General features: G+C 40.9%; 1 protein-coding gene across 2 annotated transcripts in view; it reads right to left on the minus strand.

Moving 5' to 3' along the window:
• Positions 1-16,459: 16,459 nt before the first annotated feature.
• Positions 16,460-25,687, minus strand: part of LOC139985263 (beta-1,4-glucuronyltransferase 1) — a 39,075-nt gene continuing 29,847 nt past the window's right edge. For both annotated transcript variants that reach the window (XM_071999567.1, XM_071999576.1), the window contains exon 4: positions 16,460-21,178. In XM_071999567.1, coding sequence (XP_071855668.1) covers positions 20,972-21,178 — 207 coding nt within the window. In that variant the 3' untranslated portion in view covers positions 16,460-20,971. The remainder of the gene's footprint in view (positions 21,179-25,687) is intronic.

The following is a 25,687-nucleotide window of genomic DNA, read 5'->3' on the forward strand; positions in this document are numbered from 1 at the left end:
TTGCTCGCAATGCTTGCGAATAATATCACGATAGCTCAGGATATCAGGATAGCTTCTAAAGGTTAATTTATATTACCATTTATCCTATTAATCGATAAATATATATCCTCTGTACATATAAAACCCACAAAAAGAAAGGTATATTTTTCTAAAAGAAGACAAAGAACGAAAGAGAAAAACCAGTATGTTGGAATACAACGATATTACACGCATAGGCACAAATACTCCTACACAGACACCCACACAAGCATTTGAACAGGACACTTACACAGGTCATACTCTTTACTGTATAGAGAGTGGGGTTCAAAGTATTTAAGGGATCATGGGTCATTACGTAAGTCTAGTCCGAGAGTAACTGGCCAACGATCAACGATTCCTGCACGCGTTGTTAATTATATATCACTCTCTTATATACATTTGGTTCTGTAGTTCTGTTTAATAAATATCGCTAAATATTATTTTAACATAAACATTGTGTCTCCCACAGATTATTAATCTTAACTTTAAGATTAAATTCTAACACAGTAGATAAAAACATGTACAAAGACACTGATTAAAAGTAAATCACCTGCCATTATCTATAGCCATATATCAAGATCACAATCTCAATCAACTGATTCTATTGAAAAGAATAATCCGCAGAACGTATTATATCCTCTTGAGGCCATAATTCTAAGAATATGTCTGGAAGTCTGTATAGCGTTACTCGTATCAACGATATCGCAACATCCCTGTGGTAAAATCGAATCAAATGACTACGTATAACAGAGGAGGAAAGGAGAAGGGTATTCAAGAAACGAACTGAAGAGAGCTAATGACTAGCTTATTGTTAAAATGCAAGAGGTCTGCGAGGTGTCATCAATAGCAGCCGAACAATTCCCCTTGGAATTACCGCATGCGCCGTATATAGCGCACTCTATTTCCGAGTACAAGGCCTTTGGGAGGTAACCAGCAGGTTGACCCGAAGCTTACGGAACCGGATGGCTAACCGCGATCCAGAGCTCGCATCCGGCCAACCAGTCCCCTCTCGATAACGTTCGAGTTTCTGAACTTACACGGTTCGCTTTTCTATTACTAGCTGCCAAATGAATTTCAAACGGCCGTGACCAAGCTACAGCACCTGTAATTACCACACCTAGCGCGTACACAAACGCGCGAAACGATGGTCAACGTGGCACAGCCACTGCTTCGTTCGATTTCGATACACGGTAAATACTACACGTATCGCCGTACTTTCGTTTGTTTTTCATTTTCGGATCGAATCAGTATCGAGGAATTCAATTACCATATCTCTCGTTTTCTTTGGAACTAGCTGCCACGCTCGACCGCTGCTGTTTGGGTTTGTGAGAAACTTTGGCGCAGATGTTAGACACGTTGAAAAGTTATCCGTAGACTGGACTTTGTGCATTTATGATGACATACGATACGTAAAGGTATATAGAATAATCAAACTACAGTTGTTATACTTGTTATAATATTTATTAGATTTCCTGAGTTTCGTTTATAAAAGTATGGATTTCTTCCTTCTCCTGGAGGGAATTGGAATATTGGCGAAGAAATATAGCTCTTAATTATAGCGACTGAATATAGGCTGCTATATATCAAATACATTTGTTTATTGCAATGCCACGCGTTGATGTATCAACCGCGATATTATTTTCCAATAAAATTAATTTAATATACACAGTTATCGAGACAAATTTTGTTAAACTCCATCGAGGCTCGTGTAATATTTTCCTTTAGAATTCTAAATACAAAAATAAGAGTATTTTCTTGCTAATATTTCCAGAGGAAATACACGTTATTCGTATAGAGGAACGTTATAACCACATTTGTTACCAATAATTATTAAACACCCATAGGCGTTGTCTTGTTTCATTCCACTCGTTGATAAAACGTACTCGTGTTAATCAAATTTCACATGCTTATAGAGGAAACAAGTTTAAATTTTACACGGCTCACGTTCGTTCTATTCGCTGCAACAAGTCTCTAAAAATCAAATTTTCACCGCTATTATATTGCTCAAAAGAAGCAACAAAATGTCGAAGAAACGTTTCGTAAATTTTCCTAGAAATTAATACGCTACGTCGTTACTAAACGTACAATACTTATTATCGTACAAATATATTATCAAATCAATTTACGTAAACAAGTTTAAAATTAAAAAAAGAAAGGAGAGAAGTTTAAATAAAATTCGACTCGCCAAAAATTGCACGCATAATTTTATTGTTAAAATGGTTAAAACGTTCCCGTAATACCTTATTTCAGTTTCATTTGAAAAACTTTCCCCGGTTTGGATAAAATCCAATTGCTGTCATTGAAAAAAATGGTCCAATATCGAGAACAATTCGGCAAGAAGGAACGACCGCGTAATGGTATTTTCGCGCGGGATGTCGCGCTGCTGGATACATCGCGTGCAATTATCTCCCTTCGGATGGTGAGGTAATCAGAACCACGGTAATTACCACGCTCGGCAATACCGCGAGTTGCGAGTCGGAGGTCGGGGACCGTAAAATGGGTTGGCTCGCGCGAAGACAAGCAACGAGTCAGTGAAAGGGTGAAGATACGCAGCGAAACGCGTTGCAAGAGGCGCGTGCACGCGGTAATAGAAAAGGTGGATTCAATGTAAACAATGAAACGAGAATTTGTACCTTGTTGAAATGTTTAATGCTTATATCCTCTATTCCTTAAATTCTTCGACTTATTTGGGAATGTGCGAAACGCGAATGTCCTTTCGCGTTCGCTTAAAGGTTATTAATTAACTAAATAGATTAATCCTTCTGTTTTCGACAAAAATGCTCTCTTCGGTATAATATTTCCTGTTCAGAATATCACCGAAGAAGAAATTATTTTTTCACAATCTAAATGGATTTACGATGCAATTTATATTTCTTTGCTATATATTTTCATTCTTCCCTCGTACTTGAAACATCTTCGAAGGCTATTTGTTTCCAAAATCCACGTGTGAACGTATTTACGTAGTTCGTAAAGCATATGCTAGACGTAAACTTATGAGTAATTTGATTACGAAAGGAACTATTAAGAATAGTTGATTCTCGAATAAGAATATTCGACATTTTTTATCTCTTTTCTTTTCCTTTCATTTTCTTCTTTTTCGCGTTGTTGTTCTTCCTCTCGGGTTTTGTAGATTTTATACAAGCTCGTCTACAAATCTATATTTCTATTTTGATACGAAACTGTATGTTCGTTGGACAAAAAACCTAGCCAATACTCGAAATTCAAAAGCAAACAAATTCATCCTATTCTAGACACCGTATCCTAGAGACCATTTCGATCGGAGCCACTGCGGTGTTCGTAAATCGCGCGATACGTGCACATAGATAAATTAGAACTAAATAAATATTAAATATTATTCTCGGTTAAGTATGATAAATATCGCGGAGTGCCGCAATGACCGCTGGCAAACCGTATGAAGCGATACAAAACAATAACATTCTCTCGTTGCGAGGCTATAACGTGCAGAAAAAAATACGAGACGCGTATAAATCTTCCGTTTTAATTGTTTCTCGCGAGCGTGTCGGCCGATTTTCGATGTCTGGCATGAAAGCGAAGGCCGAAAACGGTCGGTGTTATCGCGTCCCGCTGAAAGGGTAATCCTAGCGATCGCGGGCTGCATTTGGCACGACTCGTGCAAACATATTTACTCGTGACTCGTAATTTGCATTTTAATTACTCATTGCCAGGACAAATATTGCGGGCTTCGTTCTGTGGCGGAGCGTAGGTTTCACTCGGACCGCGTCATCTCCGCTCGCGGCCAACCCACTGAAACGGCATTTTCACCTACCATCCTCTATGGAATCTGACCAGTTTACGTTTGTCTTCCAAAAGACACTCGTTGCATCGTGAGTGTCGTCGATCGTTCGTTTAAATTCGATTTTACAGATCGATCCTCTGCCGTACTTTTATCAACGATCTATGTCGTTTCTATATCGATGAAACGAGATTGAGACTGGTTAAGATGGTAAATCGTAATTTTCGAGTGAGCAAATTGGACTCGATATCGTTATGCCAATAATTGAGATGCAGCTCGATCGAATTTAATCGTTTCGACGGTTTTCGTTAAATCAACGATAGCTTCTTTGTTACCAAAACCAAGACGCAAATTGTTGCTCGGTTTAAAAAGAATTATTATAATTGGTTCTTGTAATTGTTTGGTACGAAGAAAGACGGTATTTTCTAGAAATTTGTTATATCATGTACCACGAGACGAGCTATGGTAATTTTTAATAACACTTCGCTATGGAAAGCATAAATGAAAATCCTTATTTGATAAACATCATCCGAGAAACCGAATAACCTACCGAGCTAAGCAATCGAAGCTGTCTAACAAATACTGGCATAACAACGACGTTCCATTGTCAGAATCGTTCGTATCGCTAAGCACGCTAATACTTGCTATTGACTTACCAGTACTGCTAATTACTCGAGGAAGCTGTACTCGCGCGTTGATCGTTCCATCGCAGAATTCATTTACGTAAATTCACCTCTAAACGTATAAGGCGTGAAGAACGATGCAGTCCGACGCGTATCGATATCAGTGATGACAAAATTGGCCGGGCAAAAGTTTCAATTTACCAAATGCATTATCATAAAGGAAGAGCCACGCGGAGAGAGGTCGGAGAATTTTTGAAAAACGAATTCAGGCAAATATCGTTTCGTTCGGAGGGTTGGTAGCACGTTGGCCGAATTGAAAGGAGGTCGTTCGTTCCGGTACGATTTCGCTGACTCGATTATCTGCCGGGGCAATGCTTTTTTGCATGCACAGGGTTCTCTGCGAAACACAGATTTTTACAGCGGAAACGTGGGCGTTGGTGTAAAAATCTCACCGCTGTCTGTTCGCTTTTGGACGAAAGAATCTGCCGAACGGGAATTTCGTTTCCCTTTTTGCCAGAGGCGACGATAGAACGCGACCTAGACGTCGTATCGTTGAGTGATCAGCCGTAAAATTCAAAACAAGATGACGTTCCCGCGTGAGCTGCTACGAAATCGCGCAAATAAAATTGCGGTTTCGCTTCCCCACTGCGAGAACCCTCTCGAACCAGCGAAATAAAACTGTCTAGCTTCTATTCGCGCGGATCCCCCGTTGTTCGTCGCTTTGGTCCTTTGATCGTGATTCCGCGTGAAAACGATAACGAGTAAGTTGAGACGGGAAACTTGAGAAGTGGAAATGGAAAAGAAACAGCTATATGGCGATTCTGTAACGAATAATGTATGATCGGTATCCATCGTGCGTATGTCGCCGTACGAGAGAAAGCCAAGAAGGAATATTTTATTCCCTTGTTTAGAAAATTCCGAATTGCATGTCCTCCCCGAGCTGTATACCTAACGACTCCGAGATCGTGTAAAAAACACCTGGAAAGGACCAGCCGAAAGGGCACGACGGAGAGACGAAACCCAACGGCTGGTAGGGAGAAGCAGCGACGTAGGAGGACAGTTCATCATATCAGACGTACCGTACGGATGAAAGACTTCACTTCCAACAAGATCTTATCACCGCCGTGCATCGCATCACACGTTACGTTTGTACAAGTTCGACACAGTGCTGGATCGCTCTAGCCCTGGATATATTCAACCTCCTCCACCTTGAGCGTTGATTCATTCGAGGTACGCGATATCGACCGATCGGTTTGACCTGACCGGTTGCTCTTTAGTCGATAATTCGCAACAATATCGATAATACGGGTAGTAGAGTAGAGGACGAGAGACGAGTAGCGATTTTTACGAAGCGAGGACAACGGTACGCGACGTGCACGCTTTATGCTTTTATATCAATTTTCCGATGAAAAATAGAACGTTTATATAGGAAAGCTGTGCTGGTTTCGAATCGAGTCACGATATACTCGCTATCTCGTTCTGACGCAACGTTACGATTCCATGCGCAAATCATTGCTCTTCCCATCAAATCGGTGCTGTTATGCAAATGAGGAAGCCAGCGGGCTCCTTAAACCGGAATTAACCGCAGGAGAGCTCGTTTCTGGAGAATTTCCGGTATAATGCGCAAACGTATGCGTCATTCTGACAAATCGTAGGACATGGCCGATAAGGTCGAGCACGGCTGGCCGTGCTATCCGGACAGAGGTAACCTTACGACCGATATTAATCGATCGGCCGACTGTCGAGCCACTAAGGCTAGCGGCGCATAATTCAGGGAGGCTGCGGACCACTTTAGAAATTAGCCGCATAATCCATCGAGTTACCTAGCATCGACGATCCCTCTGGAATCGTGTGTGTCTCGAACGTTTCCAGCGTGTACGCTTTACATGCATGAACGTGTACGTACGTGTGTGTACATATTCAACAAGGAAATCGTGGCACGTGCGCTTGCAGCAGCTATCCGTGCAATCGTGTTTGCGAAACCTTACGAAAGACCATGTGGCTGAGGGTGCGCAGAATAGAGAAAGGGAATACTTAAATGGGAATAGGGAGAACCAGCGAAGGAAGAACATCGAAGAACGTCGATATGGAAGAACAAGGGATAAACCAAATTGGGTAAGGGAAAAGGTTGCGAGGGTCGTCGGGGAAGAGAAATTGCCGGGGAAAAATGTGTAAACACAACACGAGGGTAAAGGAGTTAAAAAGATAGACGGGAGTAAGGCGAAAGTAAAGCCGACTCCTTCGATACAAGAATATGGAAACGAAGATAGCAGCGAAAAGAATGGAAGAGTTTTTTCAACAAAAAGTCAGCAAAAGGAAAGGAATCTAAAACCACGCGATAGTAAAAAAGATATCGCAAAGTGGTATAAAATTAATTTTATCGCTGCATCGAGTCTACTAGAAAGAACGGAGACGGGAACAAACGCGAGCACGGAAGGAACACGAGTAGATATCAAGGCGAGTAGGACGAAATACAAAGGAGCAAAATAAAAAAAGGGAAAGAAGAAAAGGAAAGGAGGAAGGGCAAAGAGAGAAGAGAGCAGTTCGTACAACAGGTATATACGCTACAGCGACAAGAAGGAGTGGCGAGAGAACAATCGAGGCACTCAATTTCTCTCACTTCCGGTTGCACGGTAGGCGGTAGCCCGGTCGACAGCCGAAGGAGCTGGAAACTTCGACGTGCAACCAAGTTCATGTAGTTCATGCTCGCGGCAGCACTAATGGAATGGTATTTACAAACGCGAACAAACACTCCTATCAATTACAAAACGATTCTGCTGCTGCAGGCATCGAGGCCGTCTTCCACAGCCCCGAAGGCCGATCCGCGCGCTCTACCGCACAGCCACCGTCGTTTCCACCCCTTATCCAGCAACCCCCTTCGCTCACCTATCAACTCTTCTACTGTTCCTCCTCCTCCTCCTATCTACCGCCTCTCGTACCAGCGAACGTCCCCTCCCTCCCTTTCTACACGTCGACGACGAACTTTTGATCACCCGCATTCCCGTGTAATCTCGAGAACGATCGTGCCGAGCTCCGGGCTTCGCAAATATTTGACACTCGAAAGCCGGGAAAGAAAAGGACGCGGTCTTTCCGCATCGTAGCAGACTGAGCGGATGACGAGCAGCCGCCTACGATGAAAACGGAAATCGTTAGACAAAAGGACGAGACGACCGTGAATCGGTGCAACGAAAGAATACGGATGGATGAGAGAGGGGTGTGTTGGATGTAAGAAAGGACGGCGAAGCAGGTAGACAGGGTGGATGGCCGAGATTAATTTCTCCGAAATCGACCGAAAGACAAATACCGAGGTGGAACGGAGAGAACGGAGAAGCGATGATCCCTTAAATTATTAGGTAAGGCGGCAGCCACCGCCGGAATCCGCAATTGCTTTAACCGCATCGCCGATCGACCGATCATGGTTTCGGATCGTCAGCTTGCTTCCCGGTGCGTTCGAGCGAACTCTACGCGCGCTACGTTCGAAGGCTACGAGTTTCACGGTAATAGAATGTCGGCTAGCGATCCTTGGCGAAACGTTCGTTGGCCAGACAACGTAGAACAAGAGATTCGTTTCGACGTTAGGGACAATTTTGTAAAACGATCGAGTAAATTCGTTTAACGAAAAGCAGTACGTTTCAACCAACACCGTCGAGTCTCAAGTACCAGGCGAAAGAAGTTCCATTATGCAGGCAACAAGTCGCGATACGGAAGCTTGCGCGCCGTCTCCGCCAAGTTCCTCTCGGTTCCATAAAACCCACGACACCGGTTCGTCCGTGGATCGTTAAACGTCGCTTTCGCTACGCTGCTATCTTGCAAAGTTCACGGTTAATGGACTCGGCCCTAAACACCAGGGCATCCCGATCACGCGACTGATAGTCTCGCGATGGTTCGTGAAACTCGGATCAGAGCCTTAATTCAAAGTTCGAGGTCGTGGTAAAGTGGGAAGTTCGGTGTCGCGAATATTCGTCCTGGCAATTCCTCGAAAGACGTTCGTCATGGTTGACATTTAATGGTTCGCTGAGATTCCTCGCTATTCGTCGTCGATGTTCGCCGTCGGACGGAGCGAAACGAACCTCGGCTCTGGTCGAATCCGACCGACGAAACCGAGCATTGTGCCCACCACCTCTTCTCGTCTCTTTGCTATTCTTCGTTGCCGACGAGCTCACTGGCATGGGGTTTAACAATTGAAATCCTAGAACGTTGGACAAGACGTTACCGAGGTATTATTCGTAACAACCGTGCCGGGATCTGCTGCATTTCAAAGGAAACCTCGAAACTCCCGTAAACGATGCTTTCTCTTACCTTGTCTTACCGGGCAGAGGCGACGGTTCTTACCAGAGACGTTGCTCTGTTTAATATTTTTTATACTTCTTGAGACACTCTGACGCGGACGAGACGATATAGGGGACTTGTTTAGTCTACAGATTCGCCGCGTTATTAAACGTAAACGTTCACCCGCGATGAAATATCTCTAACTTTTCGAACGAAATAATTCTTTTCATCGTCCGTTTCACGCGTTTCGTCGTATATTTTTATGTAGCGTGATGCGCTTTACATAAAATCGTCTGGGAATTTATCGAGTTGATAGAGCGATACTAGAAACTACGAAAATTATCGGTGTATTTGTCTTCTTCGTTTGTCCGTTGTAAAATATATTATTTTATTAATACGATACTTGATGTAAAAAAAAATTGTAAAACGATCGAACAGGTATCAAGATATCGTTCCATGGAGTTTGAAAATATTTCGTACATACGTTCATAGATTTCACAGCTATGGAAAGAAATAAAAGTCGGAAAGTTTTTTTCCCGCTCGGAAACGAGAAGACTGGAGGCGAGTAGTCATCAGGTTCGTATTTTTCAGCCTTTTCGAAAAACATTCCACGCGTCGCTGCCAGCAGTATTCCATTTTAATTGAATCCTTTTCTCTTCGTTCGACCGAACGGATACAAATTTACATCGCGATGAAATTAAATTCGTTGACAGAATTGTTTGTGCACGCAGATCATGTTTTCCTTCCATCGCGGCAACTTTTCGACGAATTTCGCACGCCTCCCCGATGAAATAACGAATTCCACCAAGTCTCACGAAAATTCCGACCCGAATAGATTGAAACGAACGCTTGTCATACGGAATCGATCGCTTCCGTTTCGCGGAATGCGCTGCGTCCATTCTCTCTCTATGCTGCCGCGCGGCTAATTTCACGAAGCAACATTTTTCAAGTTTTTCTGTGAAAAATACGCGCGCATCGATACCGTCCTTCCTTTCGCTACTCGTTTCGCTCGGATTTAATTTATTAAATCACATACGTGTATATATATATATATCGGAGAATTCGTTTAATTAATTTCTCAGCAACTTTGAATAATTCGGAAGAACGATCAACCCTCTATAACCAGAACTCTTCTCCTTTGATCTTCGTTTACTCTGTGATACTTTAAAGCTAATTTTTAATCAGAATTATATTCCCTACACGCATGCATATGCAAACACCAGAAACAGCTTGTCGGACCGTTCAACGTTTAGACGAAAGTTTCACGTTCGTAAGACGCGAATGGCGAATGAACGCGTGCCACGTTCAAAGGGACAGCGTTTAGCTCGATTAAATGGATCAGTTCCATTTGTCAGCGGAAAATGACGGTACGGAGGAAGAGCTCGGTTTGTCGCGCGCGCAGTTTTCGTCGGAACGGAAGATCGACGTTCCGTTTGAAAGCGAGTCGTTCCCGACGACGAATCGATCGACCGACGATTCCAGCGACAGCGGTGCGCTGTTTCCTTTGAGTCTGGGAGGAAAAATTCTGAAAATCCAGACGGGCATATTCCTCGGAGGATCGTTGAATGCCCTTCCCGTCGCCGTTGATTCCGCTGCACGAACAAAGCCCATTATTGCACGGTTCGGAGGAGCACTTTCCAGATTAATATTAAAGGATGTACCGAGATAAGATAGGAAACCGCGATTACACGGTCAATTGTTGCACCCTTGGCAACCTTCGTCTTCGTGAAAGCTTGCCATCCGAGCAACCCGCTTCGGTTCAGTCTAACGAACTCGGGAGATTTCCTGTGACTCGAACTAACGAGGAATTATGTAGATACCTGGATGTTAAGATTGTAAGACCATATACGGCGTGTGTACAGGCTGTCGTACTTGTTGAATGCTCGCAAGCATAGACTATGCGTCTGTGTCGATAGCACGCAAGGTTTACGAGTATTTCGCTCTTGCGAGAATTTTTCTTTCTTTTCTTTCTTTTTCTTTCTTTCTTCTCAGTCGGTCGAGTTTTGGTCGATCGAACGTAGATGCTATCAAACTCTCTCTAATTGAAAACGAATCTAATGCAGCGTCGTCGCCCTACGAAGCTGTCGTTAGATTGCACAAGATTAGCGAAGATTATTCCAGATTAGACAGAATTAGTCTGTTCCTGAGACGACGACAACGTCTACAGCCGCTCGCGACATCTTCGTCTCGAGTTTCCTATTTCATGTTCCCATGAAACACGTCGATCCTGTGGCACGAGTCGCAAAACGAGCAACGCGACGCGCGGCAAAACGGAACCGTAACCGGTACGGCGTTCGTTTCGCTTGGCAAAACCCGGTGAAAGCGGCAAAGCAAGCCGAAATTGCACAAAGCGACGGAAACCGTGGGAACAACGGGAACGACAGAAGTATGGCCCGCTCGCATTCTGGTATGATCCGCGTAGCCGCGGTTTGGTTTCATTCGATTTTGTGTTATCGAAGCTTGCGGATCGTCGTGCCGATTCAATGGCGATGAATGTCGCCGATCGTTCTGCAAGCGTACACGCGATTACTGGTTCGTTGCTAAATCTTAATCGGTCGGCTTCGTTCGCTATCAATGGATGTGACAACGCCGGAACGTTTAAAAAACGTGAACGGAGGAAATCGAACGTGAAAAATAGTGGCACTTTTACTTCGATGAAAGTATAACAAAAGCCTATTACATAGACACAGATATCGTTTTTCATTTTCTTTTGTTTTTTTTTTTTTTTTTTTTTAAGCTAACTGAGAATTTACCAAGATATCGATATCGAATTAAATCATTGAGCTACAGAAATATGAAAAGTTAGAGATTAGGACGAAAAGCCTTTTCTTCGAGATTCGTTTCTTGCAATCTAGATTTTTGCTTCGAAGAACCCTTAATTTATAAAATGAATCACTTTGAAATTTAGAAAGTTTTATATACATGTCGGAAATGAAAGGACATCGGGGCCTTTCTTTCGGAATGTTTGGGAAGGTCCCCGATACTTTAGTCCAGACTTTTTATTATACCTGTGCTTAAATAATAAAACTGAGAAATAGTTGTTTATGATTTAATCCGAGTACGGATGCCCGAGATGTACAACAGTGGGCTTGGGCTCGAAGCGACATAACGGGTCGCTGAACGTAGCCACGGTCACGGGAGGGACCTAACAGAGGTATGGAGTAATTAAATAGCTCTCCTTAAAAACAAAGATCGACCCGAGGGATGCAGAGAGGTACGGAGAGGAGTATGTAAGGGCAGTTCCACTCGGACTGAGATTCAGTCGGATAAGTTCGACTTGTACAGTGGACAACTGCGTTGAGCGACATCAGAATCTTGTATCAAATCGCATTCGTCATCCCATGGACCGTGGATTCGTTATCCAGCCTAAACTCATTGTCATCGACGTCTCGATTATCCAATCGCCGCTATTACTTGTTAAACTCTGTAATAATTACATTTATATCAATAAATATCATCTATAGTACACAACAACGATGGCCAATTCACGCGAAGATTCGTTAGACGCCCCTAACTCCAATGATAACCCGACATTATACATTTTTTTTTCTTTTTTTCTTTATTTGCGTTTATTTTACAATCAATTCTCGTTAGAGAATTTTAAGTAAATTTATCTGGTATGGTACTATGACATGAATAATAAGTGTTTATAGTATGTTTGATTCTATTTGAATCTAGTGCTTAGGTCTAAGGTGTAACGTCGTTTTAGCCTGCGGATCTGTTCCGACGTGTCGAGTAGTTGAGTAATTAGAGGGTTTTGGTGGCTGTTAACTCTTGTGCTGTGTCTATTGCCGAATTTGGATAATTCTTCTTTGACTGTGGGTAGATGTATCGTTTCGTTGGTGACGTACCAAGGTGCGTCTATTAGGGATCTTAAGGTTTTCGATTGGAATCGTTGAAGAATCTCTACGTTGGAATTACTTGCTGTTCCCCATAGTTGGATTCCATAGGTCCAAACAGGTTTTAATATGGCCTTGTATAATGTAATTTTACTTTGCGTGTTTAAGTTGGAACGTCGGCCGATGAGCCAGTAGAATTTTTTAAGTTTTGCTTCGAGTTGTTTGGTTTTATCTAAGATATGTTGTTCCCGTGTCAATCTTCTGTTCAGAATCATACCCAGATATCTGACTGACTCTTTATCTGGAATAGGTATGTTGTTTATCGTCATCTGTGGGCAAGTTTGTTTTCGTAGCGTGAAAGTTACGTGACTAGATTTGTTTTCGTTGACTTTGAAGCGCTACTTGTGGAACCACTCTTCCATACACCGACATATACATTACAAAGAAACAAAAGGAGAAAGTAGTGTAGTATCGTGGAAAAAAAGGCCTAAAAATATCGGGTAAACCATAAACATCGTCGCGAGCCGAGGTGCCGACAGGCCAGTCGACGTGTCCTCGGTCCTTTAGCCGAAGAGTTTCGTGGAAAAAAGGCCAACGTGACTCTGGCTACGAGCGGTTGCGTAACGCGTGCGTGGTGAGACTAAGGCAAAGGGACAAAAGGGATGCTAAGGCAGAGAGACAAATTCACAGCCAGTGTCAGTGGAGAAGTCAGAGAGTGTGAATCGAGAAGTCAGGAAGTGCGAGTCGCGTTGTCGATATAGAGTTGCCAACGTTGTCGAGAGAGTATGGTCCGCGTGAGAGAAAGAGAGCGTTGGATCCATTGTGACGAGAGTTGGAAATTAATTATTGAGTTGTCTAAAGTATAGTACGTTGTTGCGATTAGTTCATGTTAAATAACCATCGTTTCCTGTCTAATCAACGTCTGTATCAATCCATATATTCGTAAATAAACCATTAATTATTATTTAGTAATGTCGGATTATCTTTGGAAAACGGGGCGTGTGATGAATCTTGCTGCGAGCAGTTCACAGTAGTCTTATACCGGATGATATTTGTTTATGGGAATGTATTACAAAAGTTAACAAGCGATATCGACGATCGAGTGATCGAGATGTCTATGACGATGAATTTAGATTCGATAACGAATACACGGTCAACGGGATGACGATCGCGATTAGGAACTCGATGTACGTGTTCACTGGGCTAGTCGAACTTATCGGATTGCACCTCGGTCCAAGTGGAACTGCCCTTATATACTCCTCTCCGTATTCCTCGGGTCAATCCTGTGTTTAAGGAGAGTTATTCAATTACTTTATACCTTTGTTAGGTACACGTCCCTCCCGTGACCGTGGCTACGTTCAGTGACCCGTTATGTCACTTCCAGCTCAAGCCCACTGTCACAAGTCTCGAATAATCATAATTGACTTAACTCGTAAACAGCTATTTCTCAGTTTTATTGTTTAAGTACGACTATAATAAAAAGACCTTCATCTCCGACAGTAGTATTCCCGATGCTACAGTAGTAAGCAACTTATAATAAGCAACAGACGTCGAATCTACATTATTATATACGTGTATGAGTAAAAACAAATTCCTCTGTGTCTTACGTAAAAACAAGGTGCTTTGTAAAGCAAAACGTATGGAAAAATCCGCTTATCGTTTACGGATTGGAGATGCACGTAACAGGACTTGGTAATCGCAACAGAATCGATCGTATCAGTTCGACCGCAGTACCTCTGTGAAATACGTCGAGTGCGGAGTTTGGTTACAACAAACTATCGTCGTGCCGCGTTCGTGTCGTTCGATATTGGCACGGAACAAAATCGGATTACCCAGCATTATGACAATTTCCTGGAAAATAGTCTGACATCGCAACGTGTTCCTATTTGTCTCGTTGCAAGAAACGAAATCGAAATGTTCGCTTCCCTCTCTGCGCACCGTACATACTTGATAACTGCTTCTTACTATATGGTATACGTACTTAGTTCGACCGAAGAAGGAGCATTACAATAAAGATTAACGATCGAATTAACTCGATAGAAATAAAGGAGGATTAGAAAGAAACAATTACGAAGTTAATAATTGTACGTATAAATTGCCAGCTTATAGAAAATGTTCTGGATTAAGAAATAAGCCATAAAGAATGTCACAAATGATTTTCTATAAGCCGATAGAGAAAGTCAAATCCAAGGCTAATATCGCGTAATCGATCGATCAATCACCTCCGTTTATAAGTATTAGGACACTCGTAGAAAACGAAGTATATCTGGAAACGAAAAGCGAATGAGTTCATTGCAAATTTCTCATCCTTATCGTCTTAAGTAGCCAATAATGGCAATCGTTCAAAACCATAAAGGATAAGAAAAGATTCATTTTTTTTTTACCAAACTAACGCAGTAAAGATCTATTGTCTATGGAAAAAAAAAATGGAATCGAATTATCAGGATATTCTTTCGTGTTCGAAAATAATAAAGAGACGTTACGTCCCTCGACTGTTCATCACCTCTGAGCACGAAGAGACGCGATACCTTATCGATATCCGTAGACATTCTTCGCGTTTCGATAAGCGCGGTCTCACGATGTACCTTGGATGCGACGCGAGAAAGAAGCGACGAAAAAAATGTAATAAAGCACATTCTTTGGAAAGTTTACATACCACCTTGACTGAAAACACTTGCCCCGAAACCAATATACCGAGCGATTACAAAGTTTTCGCTTCGAAGTTACATCGAGTTGGCGTTGAAGTTTGCTAGTTACCATCGGAAAATAATCCGCGTATCACGAGCGCAGCTCGACACCGTGTATTTAATTGCTTGTCCTTTTTCAAGCCGTTCCAGTTTCCCAACTAGGCGAAAGAATTATTCGCCAACACGTTATCGAGCATAGATCGAGTTCTGCGAAAATAAATGGACATTAACTCGCAACTTGTAGCCGTTTCTTTTTTGCTTGGAGTTCGAGCTTTCCTTCTGAGATTTCTATACGTTAAAATAATCTTGTATCAGCCATATACGATATATCGAACAAAATAATTTGCTATGATATAATAATATTGTTCGTAAATGTTCTTTTCGTCCGTTTACGATATTTTTCGTTACTTTAGATTTGTTCCCAGCTATATAATAAAACACATTTTACGTACAACGACTGTGTTACGTCGGCCGACTCTCTACCTAGACCATGTCACGTACCGCGGGCAGACTGGCAACCAGATTTTCGCACATCCTCGCGGCGTACCCTCGATAGCCTCGAGGACCCGTCGTAAATCTTAGCAAATTCTAAGCCAAGGTCCTTCAGACCGAACAAACATCTCTTCAGTAATTCACTTTCTAACAGTTTATTGTTTATTACGAGAAGATTCGGGAAAGTTAGTTTTCTCACGTATGATGCTTCCCACTCGCCACTTTCTTTCGGGGACAGTTTGCCTCTTCCTCGGCCACCAACCTCGAAAATTAACCAATTACCAACGAAGCCTATTTCCCTCGCTTTCATAGCGAAAACCTGTCTTTAACGAATCAGCTCGTCTCGTGTCCCTGGATCCACCCATCGCAAGTTTTCCTCCGCAGTATCATTTTCATAGAGAGTCAGTTGCTCTTCCGTTTTCGACCTTTCGCCATTCGAACTTGCGCTATTATACTCGAACTTAGAAATTGCAATTACTCTCTATCAACTCATATTTAATTTGTACATCGGCTGTTATAATAAACTGGAACTAATAACTTGTTATATCAGTGTCATAATCGATTTAATTATCTCTGTTATCCTAACCGAAATTGGGGATCGGACATTTCGCGGCGTCGATTGTCTAATCGTAACGGGAATTTACGACTCCCGTTGACGCGCTTTCTCGCGAACGCGTCTCTCCGCGAATGAACGAAACAGACTTTCATTCGAGTGGAAACGATTTTTCATCGAATACGCTTGTAATTGGTTGATATCGAAATGCATTGAAGAGAATATTTCATATCCATGCTTCGTACTGATTTATTGTGCCTCACCTTTTAACAGTAATCATCTCGTGTTACAATCATTTTGGCGGTTTACACGTATTCGTAAAAACATTATAATATACAATAACTCTGTGTCATAAAATGTTCCATAAATTACACAAATCGGTTTACTAGTGACGAATCGTTGAGCAATGTTCTTGCTGTTGAGACGAGACAACGGGAAGGGAAGGGAGCCGAACAGGATTCGAAAAGGCGCGAATGCGAATAGTTTTATCAAAATCTCACTTTCTCTCTTTTTCCTCCGTATTCTCGTTTCGGGAAACTTGGGTTAACGTTGGAATGTCGCGTGTTAAGTGGCGATAGCATCACCGAAGAACCGGATAAAAAGATCTTTCGCTACGCTTTCTCGTTCGCCGCGATATCGCGGCCTTTCGAACAGATCACGCGTCGATCTCGTTTGTATTTCACTTGCATGCATGCTTTTTGATCGAGGATGCGCATACGATGATATCGGAACGGTAACAGCCGCGGCTGTATAAATAATTCAAAAATGAAATCGAAACTTGCGACTTCCATTAGCGTCACTCCCTTACGAGTACCGCGTAATTTCATTTTCGAATCGTCAGCGAGGATCGCAAGAACCGAAGAACGAAGATTCGTTTCACGAACTTCTAACCTTTTAACAGCGTAGTCTGAGAAAGATTCGAAAAACTTGCGAAATATAGTAACTATAATTGAGGGATTCGCAGCAATAAGGAGGCAGTTCCAACATTTCATGTTTAAAATGGATTTATCGTAAGAGAAAGGGAGACAAAAGTCTCGTATTCGAAAGTGCAAAAATTTATAACACGTTCCGAAGAATCATTTGACTTTCATTGATTCTCGATTGATTTTTGTTGGATTACTCGAATCACTGTAAAGTGGTGCTGTCTTCCTATTGTCAACAACTCTGCCAATTACGAATAACATTTATTTTCTACAAGAAATTCAATGTGTACGTATGTTCGTATCTGATAGCAAAAATGTAGGAAACCTTGAGAATAAAGAGATCGTTATTTTCTAACATTCGTTTCGAATTCTTTCCTATTTCATTACACCATCAAAGGGTTGATCGATTAAGAAATTCGTTGATAGCAATCTTTTCGTAATTGTGTCGATATATATATGACAATTATACGATTCCGTTTCTTTCTCTGACAATATCGTGCTTCGAATATAACGAGACATCCATGACTTTTCGAATGCGCACTTGAAAAGCTTTCGCGGCTCTTTCTTTTCAGCCGAGATCGATCCGTCAAACTTAAAACTCTTAAATCACAGATAGCTAACGAGGTACGTTCGCTTAAGTTCTACAGCCTCGTTTCCCCGTTCGTGCACCGTGCACCGTGTACGTGCCGCGAAACTCACCGGCAGATATTTATTCCGCGATCCCGCATGGCAGTCTCTGATGACTCTGGGAATCCGTGAGTGGAAGCAGCAAGCGAGCTTGGTTTCGTTTAGGACGAACCGATGAACCGGAAAGCACCCAGAAGTACGCCACCATCCCCTCGACGCTGATCACGGCTACTTGATTGCCCTACCCTGCATCTCCACACGCGAACTCCTTTCTTCTTCTTTTTCCTTCGTCCTTATTCTCATTCTCCTCCCTTTAAGGATTCTTCTCTTCGACACAGACAAATACGAAATATTCGCAACGACAACGAACATACACCTAAGGGATCCTTCGTGTTCCTTTCGTTCGTTACGTTTCTCTTTCGTTCCTTTCACCTTCTTCTTTCGATACTTTATACCTTTCAATAACGCGATTAACACGATCCTAATCGTTACACAGACTCGTTTAAGCTGTTCGTCATTCGCATCTTTCACCAGCGATCGAGACACGCTACGTTTATCCTTATTTTCTTTGAATTTAAATCATATTCGATGTTGTATTCGAACAATTCGAACCTACTTCCATACAAATGCTTTGTTCCTTAACTGGTATTCACTCGCATTTTTCCGATCACGGGGTAGTAGGTTTGGTTCCATCGGTAAGGTTTGCTAAGTGCTTTCGCTACTAAAGTGATTCCGTGAATAGAAAATGGACATTGTTGTATCGATATGTAGCATTAAGTAACATAATTAATATGAATCATATTACGTGGCTTGAATAGAGTGAAAATACTTCGGTCTTAATAATAAATGGCATTCTTCTTAGCGACAAGTTCCCAAATAGACGCCCGTTTACGTGGAACCCACTGATGTATATCTATGACAAACACCTTAGGCCCTGGACTAGCATCGATCGTGTCAATCGTCTTAGTCTGGTCTCTCGTATGTTGCAAGATCGATCGATCATGGCCCAAAACCATTTCGTTATTATCATTACCTATTACGGTGCGATATACAATGGCTCAGGAAAGTGTATTTGTAGAGAGATTTTGTCAATATATCGTTGCGTTGTACGAAATATGTTGAAATTTCGTCAGTACTGTAACGAAGCCCGACTATAGCCATCATATCGATAAAGTTTGAAAGAAATCTGAAGATTTACATAGAAGCTGCAAGATGTTTGGCGCAAATATATATTTCACAGAGATCGCAAAAGTATCGAAAACTATCAATTATCTACTATATCAATAAATCACGATATTTATTGGAATCGTATTTAACACTTGTTACGTACTTAAGGTGCGACTACTCATCTTTTATTATAAATACGTGTTAATGTAACAAATATCCTGCAATTTCTACGTACATTTTCAGATTCTCATTAGAGCGCTAATGCAATCATAAAATGTTTTGCATAGTACATACAATATATATATATCAATTTTTATGATAAGTATTCAAATACTTTCGTGAGCCGCTGTATACGCAGGATTAGAAGTTGTCGACACGATCGAACCACGATCTTGACGTACGCTCTGTACATCGGATTGTACCAATGTTTCTCCTTGGAGCCGACAGAAAGACACCACGGGTCTCAATTTCTCTCCAGCTTGAGACGATCTATATACACGTGATATGTCACCGATTTACCGGGACGGATATTACCGGAATGACCAGCGAAGATATCAAACGGGAACGAGGAAAATACTATTCGAAAACGAAAGCTTTCGGGCTATGACTTCAACATCCATATGCGCACGATACAAAACGGGAATTTCTGTCCAACGTGTGAAATAGCACACGAACGATACGTGTATCGAACTTTGATAGCTTGAAACGTTGCAGAGGCAAAGACTGTTCGTGGGATAGCTCCGATTTCTGTATACAATAGAAGTATTAAAAACACAGGATCGGATAAGTTCGAAATCGATATTAATCCTGCCTCGTTGACCGTTGTTTTAACTGAAAAGGAAGATTTTTAACGGTTTGGTAAAGTCGTTAGCGTGCAATTTAAACGAAAAATCGCACGTATTTTGATAAATTCAGGCGACCACTTTCCATTTTCGGCGTTACAACGGCTGGTATATAACTTGAAAATTCACAAACGCGAAGTTTAATGGACTGGAATCATACGCGAGCATCAAACTCTTTGCAAGCAGGAAACGTCGGATACGGGTGATCATCCGGTAATTGATTATTTTGTCGATAATGACAACGGAATATGAAGGGCTATTAAAGCGATCCTTTAACGTACAAGGAACACGCGAAATTCCCCGGGATAGCAGGAAGATTCGAGATAGTTGATAAGGTCGCTCTGAATAACGATCGAATAACGACACATTAAGTAAAACCATCATTTTCAAGACGACGAATCTCTTCATTTCTCAAGGCCCGTGAAAGGTTAAAAAGGCCATGAAACTCGCTACACAATGGATGGATCAATTTCTCGGCTCGCTTTGCACGATCGAACCAGTTATCAGTGAAATTTTACAAGTCACAAGTCACCAGCACTAATAAACTCTCTCTTGTAGAGGTAACAATGTTCGTAACGTAAGAAACGGTTCAACCGTATAAATAAATTTAAGAAACTACACGCCGTATGATTATTCTACGCGATGTAAAATTGCAAAGTTGTCGAACGCAAGACTATAATCTACTACTTGTGACTTGTCAATTTATTAATATTCTTAGTCGGTAAATTATTATGCAAGAGGGACCTGGAATTAAACGCGCACCACCGGATGTTCGCGCGCAGCAACGCAGACAGACGTTTTTCAAACTGTTCGTCTTCCAGTATTTAATACTAAAATCTCGATATACAAGTTCACTGATTGTTCCAAGTTCGCGATACCATACGGAATACAAAATATATAGAAAACGATCTGGTCTCGGTTACAATGAAAAATAGAGCGATCGATCGATACGTTCCTAATTGAATCGTTGACACGGTCGATGAAATTGTTCGTCCGTTTAAAAACTTAAACCTTATGGCACCGTGTCAGGTAGAGCGATTAGAGCCCAGCATCGTCCTTGAGACAAAGACGCCGAAGGTCGTCCCGATTGGTTCGGTGAGAGCCCCGCGCGACGAATAAAAAGGACGGCGATCAAGATCTCGCTAATAAATTAGCGAAACCTTCGACGAACTTTTCGTCAGTGAGGGTTCTTCATCATCTTCAAAGGATCGCGCATGTAACGGGCGAAAACTTCCTTCTTAAACGTCTCGAAGTGCTTCCTGTTGGCACTGTTCTGTCGTTCGCGCCAAGCTGGTCTGGTCTTTCTCGTCTGCAGACCCCAGTGACCCGTGAATACCGGTGAGAGAACCTTGAATTGATATCCGGCCACGTACATCTCGTATACCTAGTCAGAAAAGAGAAATCATTCTTTAAAGGTAACAAGTTTGTGACATTTTGTCGTCGTCGTTGATACTGACAGAGCTTCGGAGAATAAGTTTCGGGAACTTTTCCTGGAGATTTGAAACTTATCGAGTTCCCGAGTCTGAGGACTTATCATAGAAAAGTCTGACGAACATAATACGCGCGTGAAATTTCGATCATTGGTGAAATTTCATTAACGCTGTAGTGAGATACTAACTGGCGCTATTATACACTTGGTAAAAAATTAGTATTTAGCAAGCGCGTTAAACAAACAAATAGATGCTGAAGAAAGCTCCTCTAAATATTGAGATGTATTAAAGCAATGGATAACTGACGGTTGAATGTATCTTTTTCAATGAAAATCTTGTAACTCTTGCGTACTTAATGGCAACAAATTTTTTAAATGTTTCATATAATACATGTAATATATTCATACAATGTCGCTGTAAGTTTGCAAGTATCTTTGTGGGTCACTGTCATAAAACATTTTCCTAAGCGTCCTTTTGAAAGAAATATTCCAACATTTTACAAGCACATCGAAGATAGAATGATATCGAATACAAACGTGATTTGTATCCAAGTACCTCAACTTTTTACAATGTCGTAAATTTAAATAGAATTTCATTTACAAGTAACGAACCTATGATATCGAAATTTGTATTCTTTGTAAGTTGTTGAAGCAATTACTTCAAAAGAAACTCTACATCTTTACTTTCGTATATCCATGACCTGGACACCGCTGTTACGAAGAGAATAGAATTTTGTTAGAATTTAATCTTGAAGTTAAGATTAATAATCTATGGAAGACACAATGTTTCTGTTGAAATAATGTTCAGTGATGTTTATTAAACAGAACTACAGAACCAAATGTATATAAGCGAGTGATATAATTAACAACGCGTGCAAGAATCGTTGATCGTTGGCCAGTTACTCTCAGACTAGACGTAGGGAGTGACCCATGATCCCTTAAATACTTTGAGCCCCACTCTGTATACAGTAACGAGTATGACCTGTTGTTAAGTGTCCTGTTTAAATACCTGTGTGGGTGTCTGTGTAAGGGTACTTAAGCCTATGCGTGAAATATCGTTGTATTCCAATAAATTTAGTGAAACAAAAAAATATTCTAAATAAGGAGAAGTCCATATTATTGTGCCCTTGAATATAAATTATGTTTTGGGTTGCAAGGTCTAAAAACAAAGGAGCTACAAGTAGATTTCTATTGCTGTTTCTTGTATCCTTTAGCTAGAATTACAAGGTTAACTTTCTTGGTAATATCCTTTGCTATAAATATATGAACGTCCTCCGTACCGGTTCTATTGTACTGTAACGCTATAAGAGCGAGGATCTGGATCAGCATACATTATACTTATACCTTTATTTATTTCAATATATTTTTCTATTACAAATTCATCCATTCGTTCTTCTATCAGTCAAAATCAACATAAGTGATAGTGAAGATTGATAGATTGATAGTGAAGACCACAGGGCTCATTTAGAATTGTCACATGGGACAATTAACAAGATATTGTTACACGCCTCCGAAATCCAATTTTAGGATCGTATAGTTTAAGATAAAGTAGAATACACGTATTCCGCGTAAATATATTGAAACATATGCGACAGAAGCGCGTATGCAAGCATACGAAAGAGAACGAATTCGATCGGTTTGCTGGACCGAAATTCGAATTTACATTTTTCGTTCCTTCAAAGACTGTTCATGACAATCGGGTTATCCAGACGGTCGATAGTTAGATTTACGGTAAGCCGAATATTTTAGACGACATAAAAGTATAAATACTATAGTATCGTGGACAAAAAGGCCTAAAAATATCGGGTAAACCATAAACATCGTCGCGAGCCGAGGTGCCGATAGGCCCATCGATGTGTCGTGGGTCCTTTAGCCGAAGAGTTTCGTGGAAAAAAGGCCTATGTGACTCTGGCCACGAGCGATTGCGTAACGCGTGCGTGGTGAGACTAAGACAAAGGGACGAAAGGGATGCTAAGGCAGAGAGACAAATTCACAGGCAGTGTCAGTGGAGAAGTCAGAGAGTGCGAGTTGCGTTGTCGAGAGAGTATGGTCCGCGTGAGAGAGAGAGAGCGTTGGTTCCGTTGTGACGAGAGTTGCAAATTAATTATTGAGTTGTCTAAAGTATAGTACGTTGTTGCGATTAGTTCATGTTAAATAACCATCGTTTCCTGTCTAATCAACGTCTGTATCAATCCATATATTCTTAAATAAACCGTCATTTATTATTAGTAGTATTCCCGATACTACGATACATCGTTTCGTTAAAACATGTTTTAAATAAGGAATTATGGAGAGATATTAGAAAAGAATGGATTATGATCAGAAGAAACCCACAATTTTGAAACTTCTTATTGATGTAACGTATTAAAAAATCAGTTACCTATAAATTGTAAGAGTTCCAAATGCTTAGTCCATATATTCATTGTAATTAACATTGATCTAATTTTTGTTACCCTTTATATGTCACTGCTGATAGAAGATAGATTTATAAATAATTGCTTAGACTAACTGTCCATATATCCAAAATATATATATATATAACAAAATCACCAATATAAATAACGCGTCAAATATCTAAATGTTCCACAAATTCACCGCTCTTAAACTAGAACGTAAAATAAACGTTATCAAGATATTTGTCGGAAACAATTCGTTGCGCTTCGTGTTCTCGCGCGCTTTTAACTTCTTCGTGAAATTGAAAAAGTAGTTTTACGCCTGCTGCATACACCATACACAAGAGAAATACTATAGAAACGTAGCTACACAATGGCTGGCTAAAGCTAAAATTATATTGCCCCATAGTTTCTTCGGCTTAGTGCGTTTCCTAAGTTTTTTGCATTGTGGCGTGGAAATCACGGCGAAAGTTTGAGAAAATGTACCGTAGATATCGCTCGAACAGTGACATTCCCACGGGAAACACCGTGTTTCCGACATTACAGCAACAGGAATAGTAAGGAGGAAGAGAACACGGCTGGCAATCTCGCCCCCGGTCCGCCAACTGAGACAGGTCAGACAGACCTAACAGACGGGATCCGGCATTTCTCTTCTCCAGTATAGATGCGTCTTCGTGAATAATCATACGTAACAATGGCGAGTCATACGTGACAGCTGCACGTAAAGCTGGTAGACACGTTGTGATTATCAAGACGGAAATGATATTGTAGCTGTTTCGACGTTTGATTCGTAATTGTACGAAAGTTATAGCTGTACCGAGCAATACGAAATTGTGCTATTCTAATACACACGCGAAGTAATTTTCAATAACGAAATGTAACATACATATGTGTATCTATCGATCGGTGTAGGTCTTCAGGTAATAACTTCTTTGTCTAGCAAGATTGGTCAGATATTTTTTAGAGATATATTTCGAAAATGATTGTGATCGTAAACATACGTAACAGGGTTAAGAGTGCGTTCAAAATTATAGATAATACTGCAAGTATAAAACGGTCGATTATATCGGTACACCGAGCAATTGGAAATGAAGAACAGAAATTGAAAAATCTGCCACGAGCGTGTTTATCAATAGTTATAACATAGTTTACAATAAATGGTAAAAACAATATTATTCGATTATTCGAACAGAATGTTAGAATGATTAGTTCAGATATAATCTGTATTCTATAGCATTAAATTTAGTTTGTAACTAACAATAAGTTGAAAATCTAGGTCGTAATCATATTCGAACTAACGATACAAAAGGTATCGTTCTACATCTTCGAGTTCTAATCTGTTTCGTCCAAGAAAACAATTAACAACAGACTTTTCTCATATCACACTGTAAACTGCGTTTTTCAACAATATTTTTAAAAAGTTAAAAATTAATAATTCATAATTACAAAAGATTTGAAAAGTTGCATAAGAAGTAGACGAAGAAATGTATCGTTCTATGCAAATAGTTCTTCAAAACAGATTTTAACGAATCGCGAAGGAGATAATGAAAAGAAGACGGCTCCAGAAGGATGATATAATGAGATTCATTAGACCGCACACGACGTGGGTATGGTCGTAATTAATGTAGAGAAATGCAGGATCCGCACAGCGGAAACGCGCCAATAACGCCTCTGACGACGTCCAAAGTAATTGATAGACGGCGTCTAATCTTCGGTTCACTGTTTCGGAGACAACCAGTGAATAATTATATGTACGCAGCGGCAGGATGACATAGTGCTATGGTTTTCGAAATGAGAATTGTATTAATCACGTCAACTTTGATCGTAAGAGCAGAGAGACATCGTCGAAACGTCATCGTCCGATCAACCAAATGTAACTTCATCGACGCATCCATACAAATTTAACGCGTTAACAAATTTTACTACGAATAACTGATAACGATTTATGGACCAAATATTAACGTAATTATAGAATATAGGTAACAATTGAGAGATATATAAATTATGAGAATTAATTAATTTAAATAGAGTAAAATTAAATATCTTTCAATTAATTAATTTTAGGAAGTCT

This window comes from Bombus fervidus, chromosome 1 (assembly GCF_041682495.2).
Source record: "Bombus fervidus isolate BK054 chromosome 1, iyBomFerv1, whole genome shotgun sequence".
In the NCBI taxonomy this organism is placed as follows: Eukaryota; Metazoa; Arthropoda; class Insecta; order Hymenoptera; family Apidae; genus Bombus; species Bombus fervidus.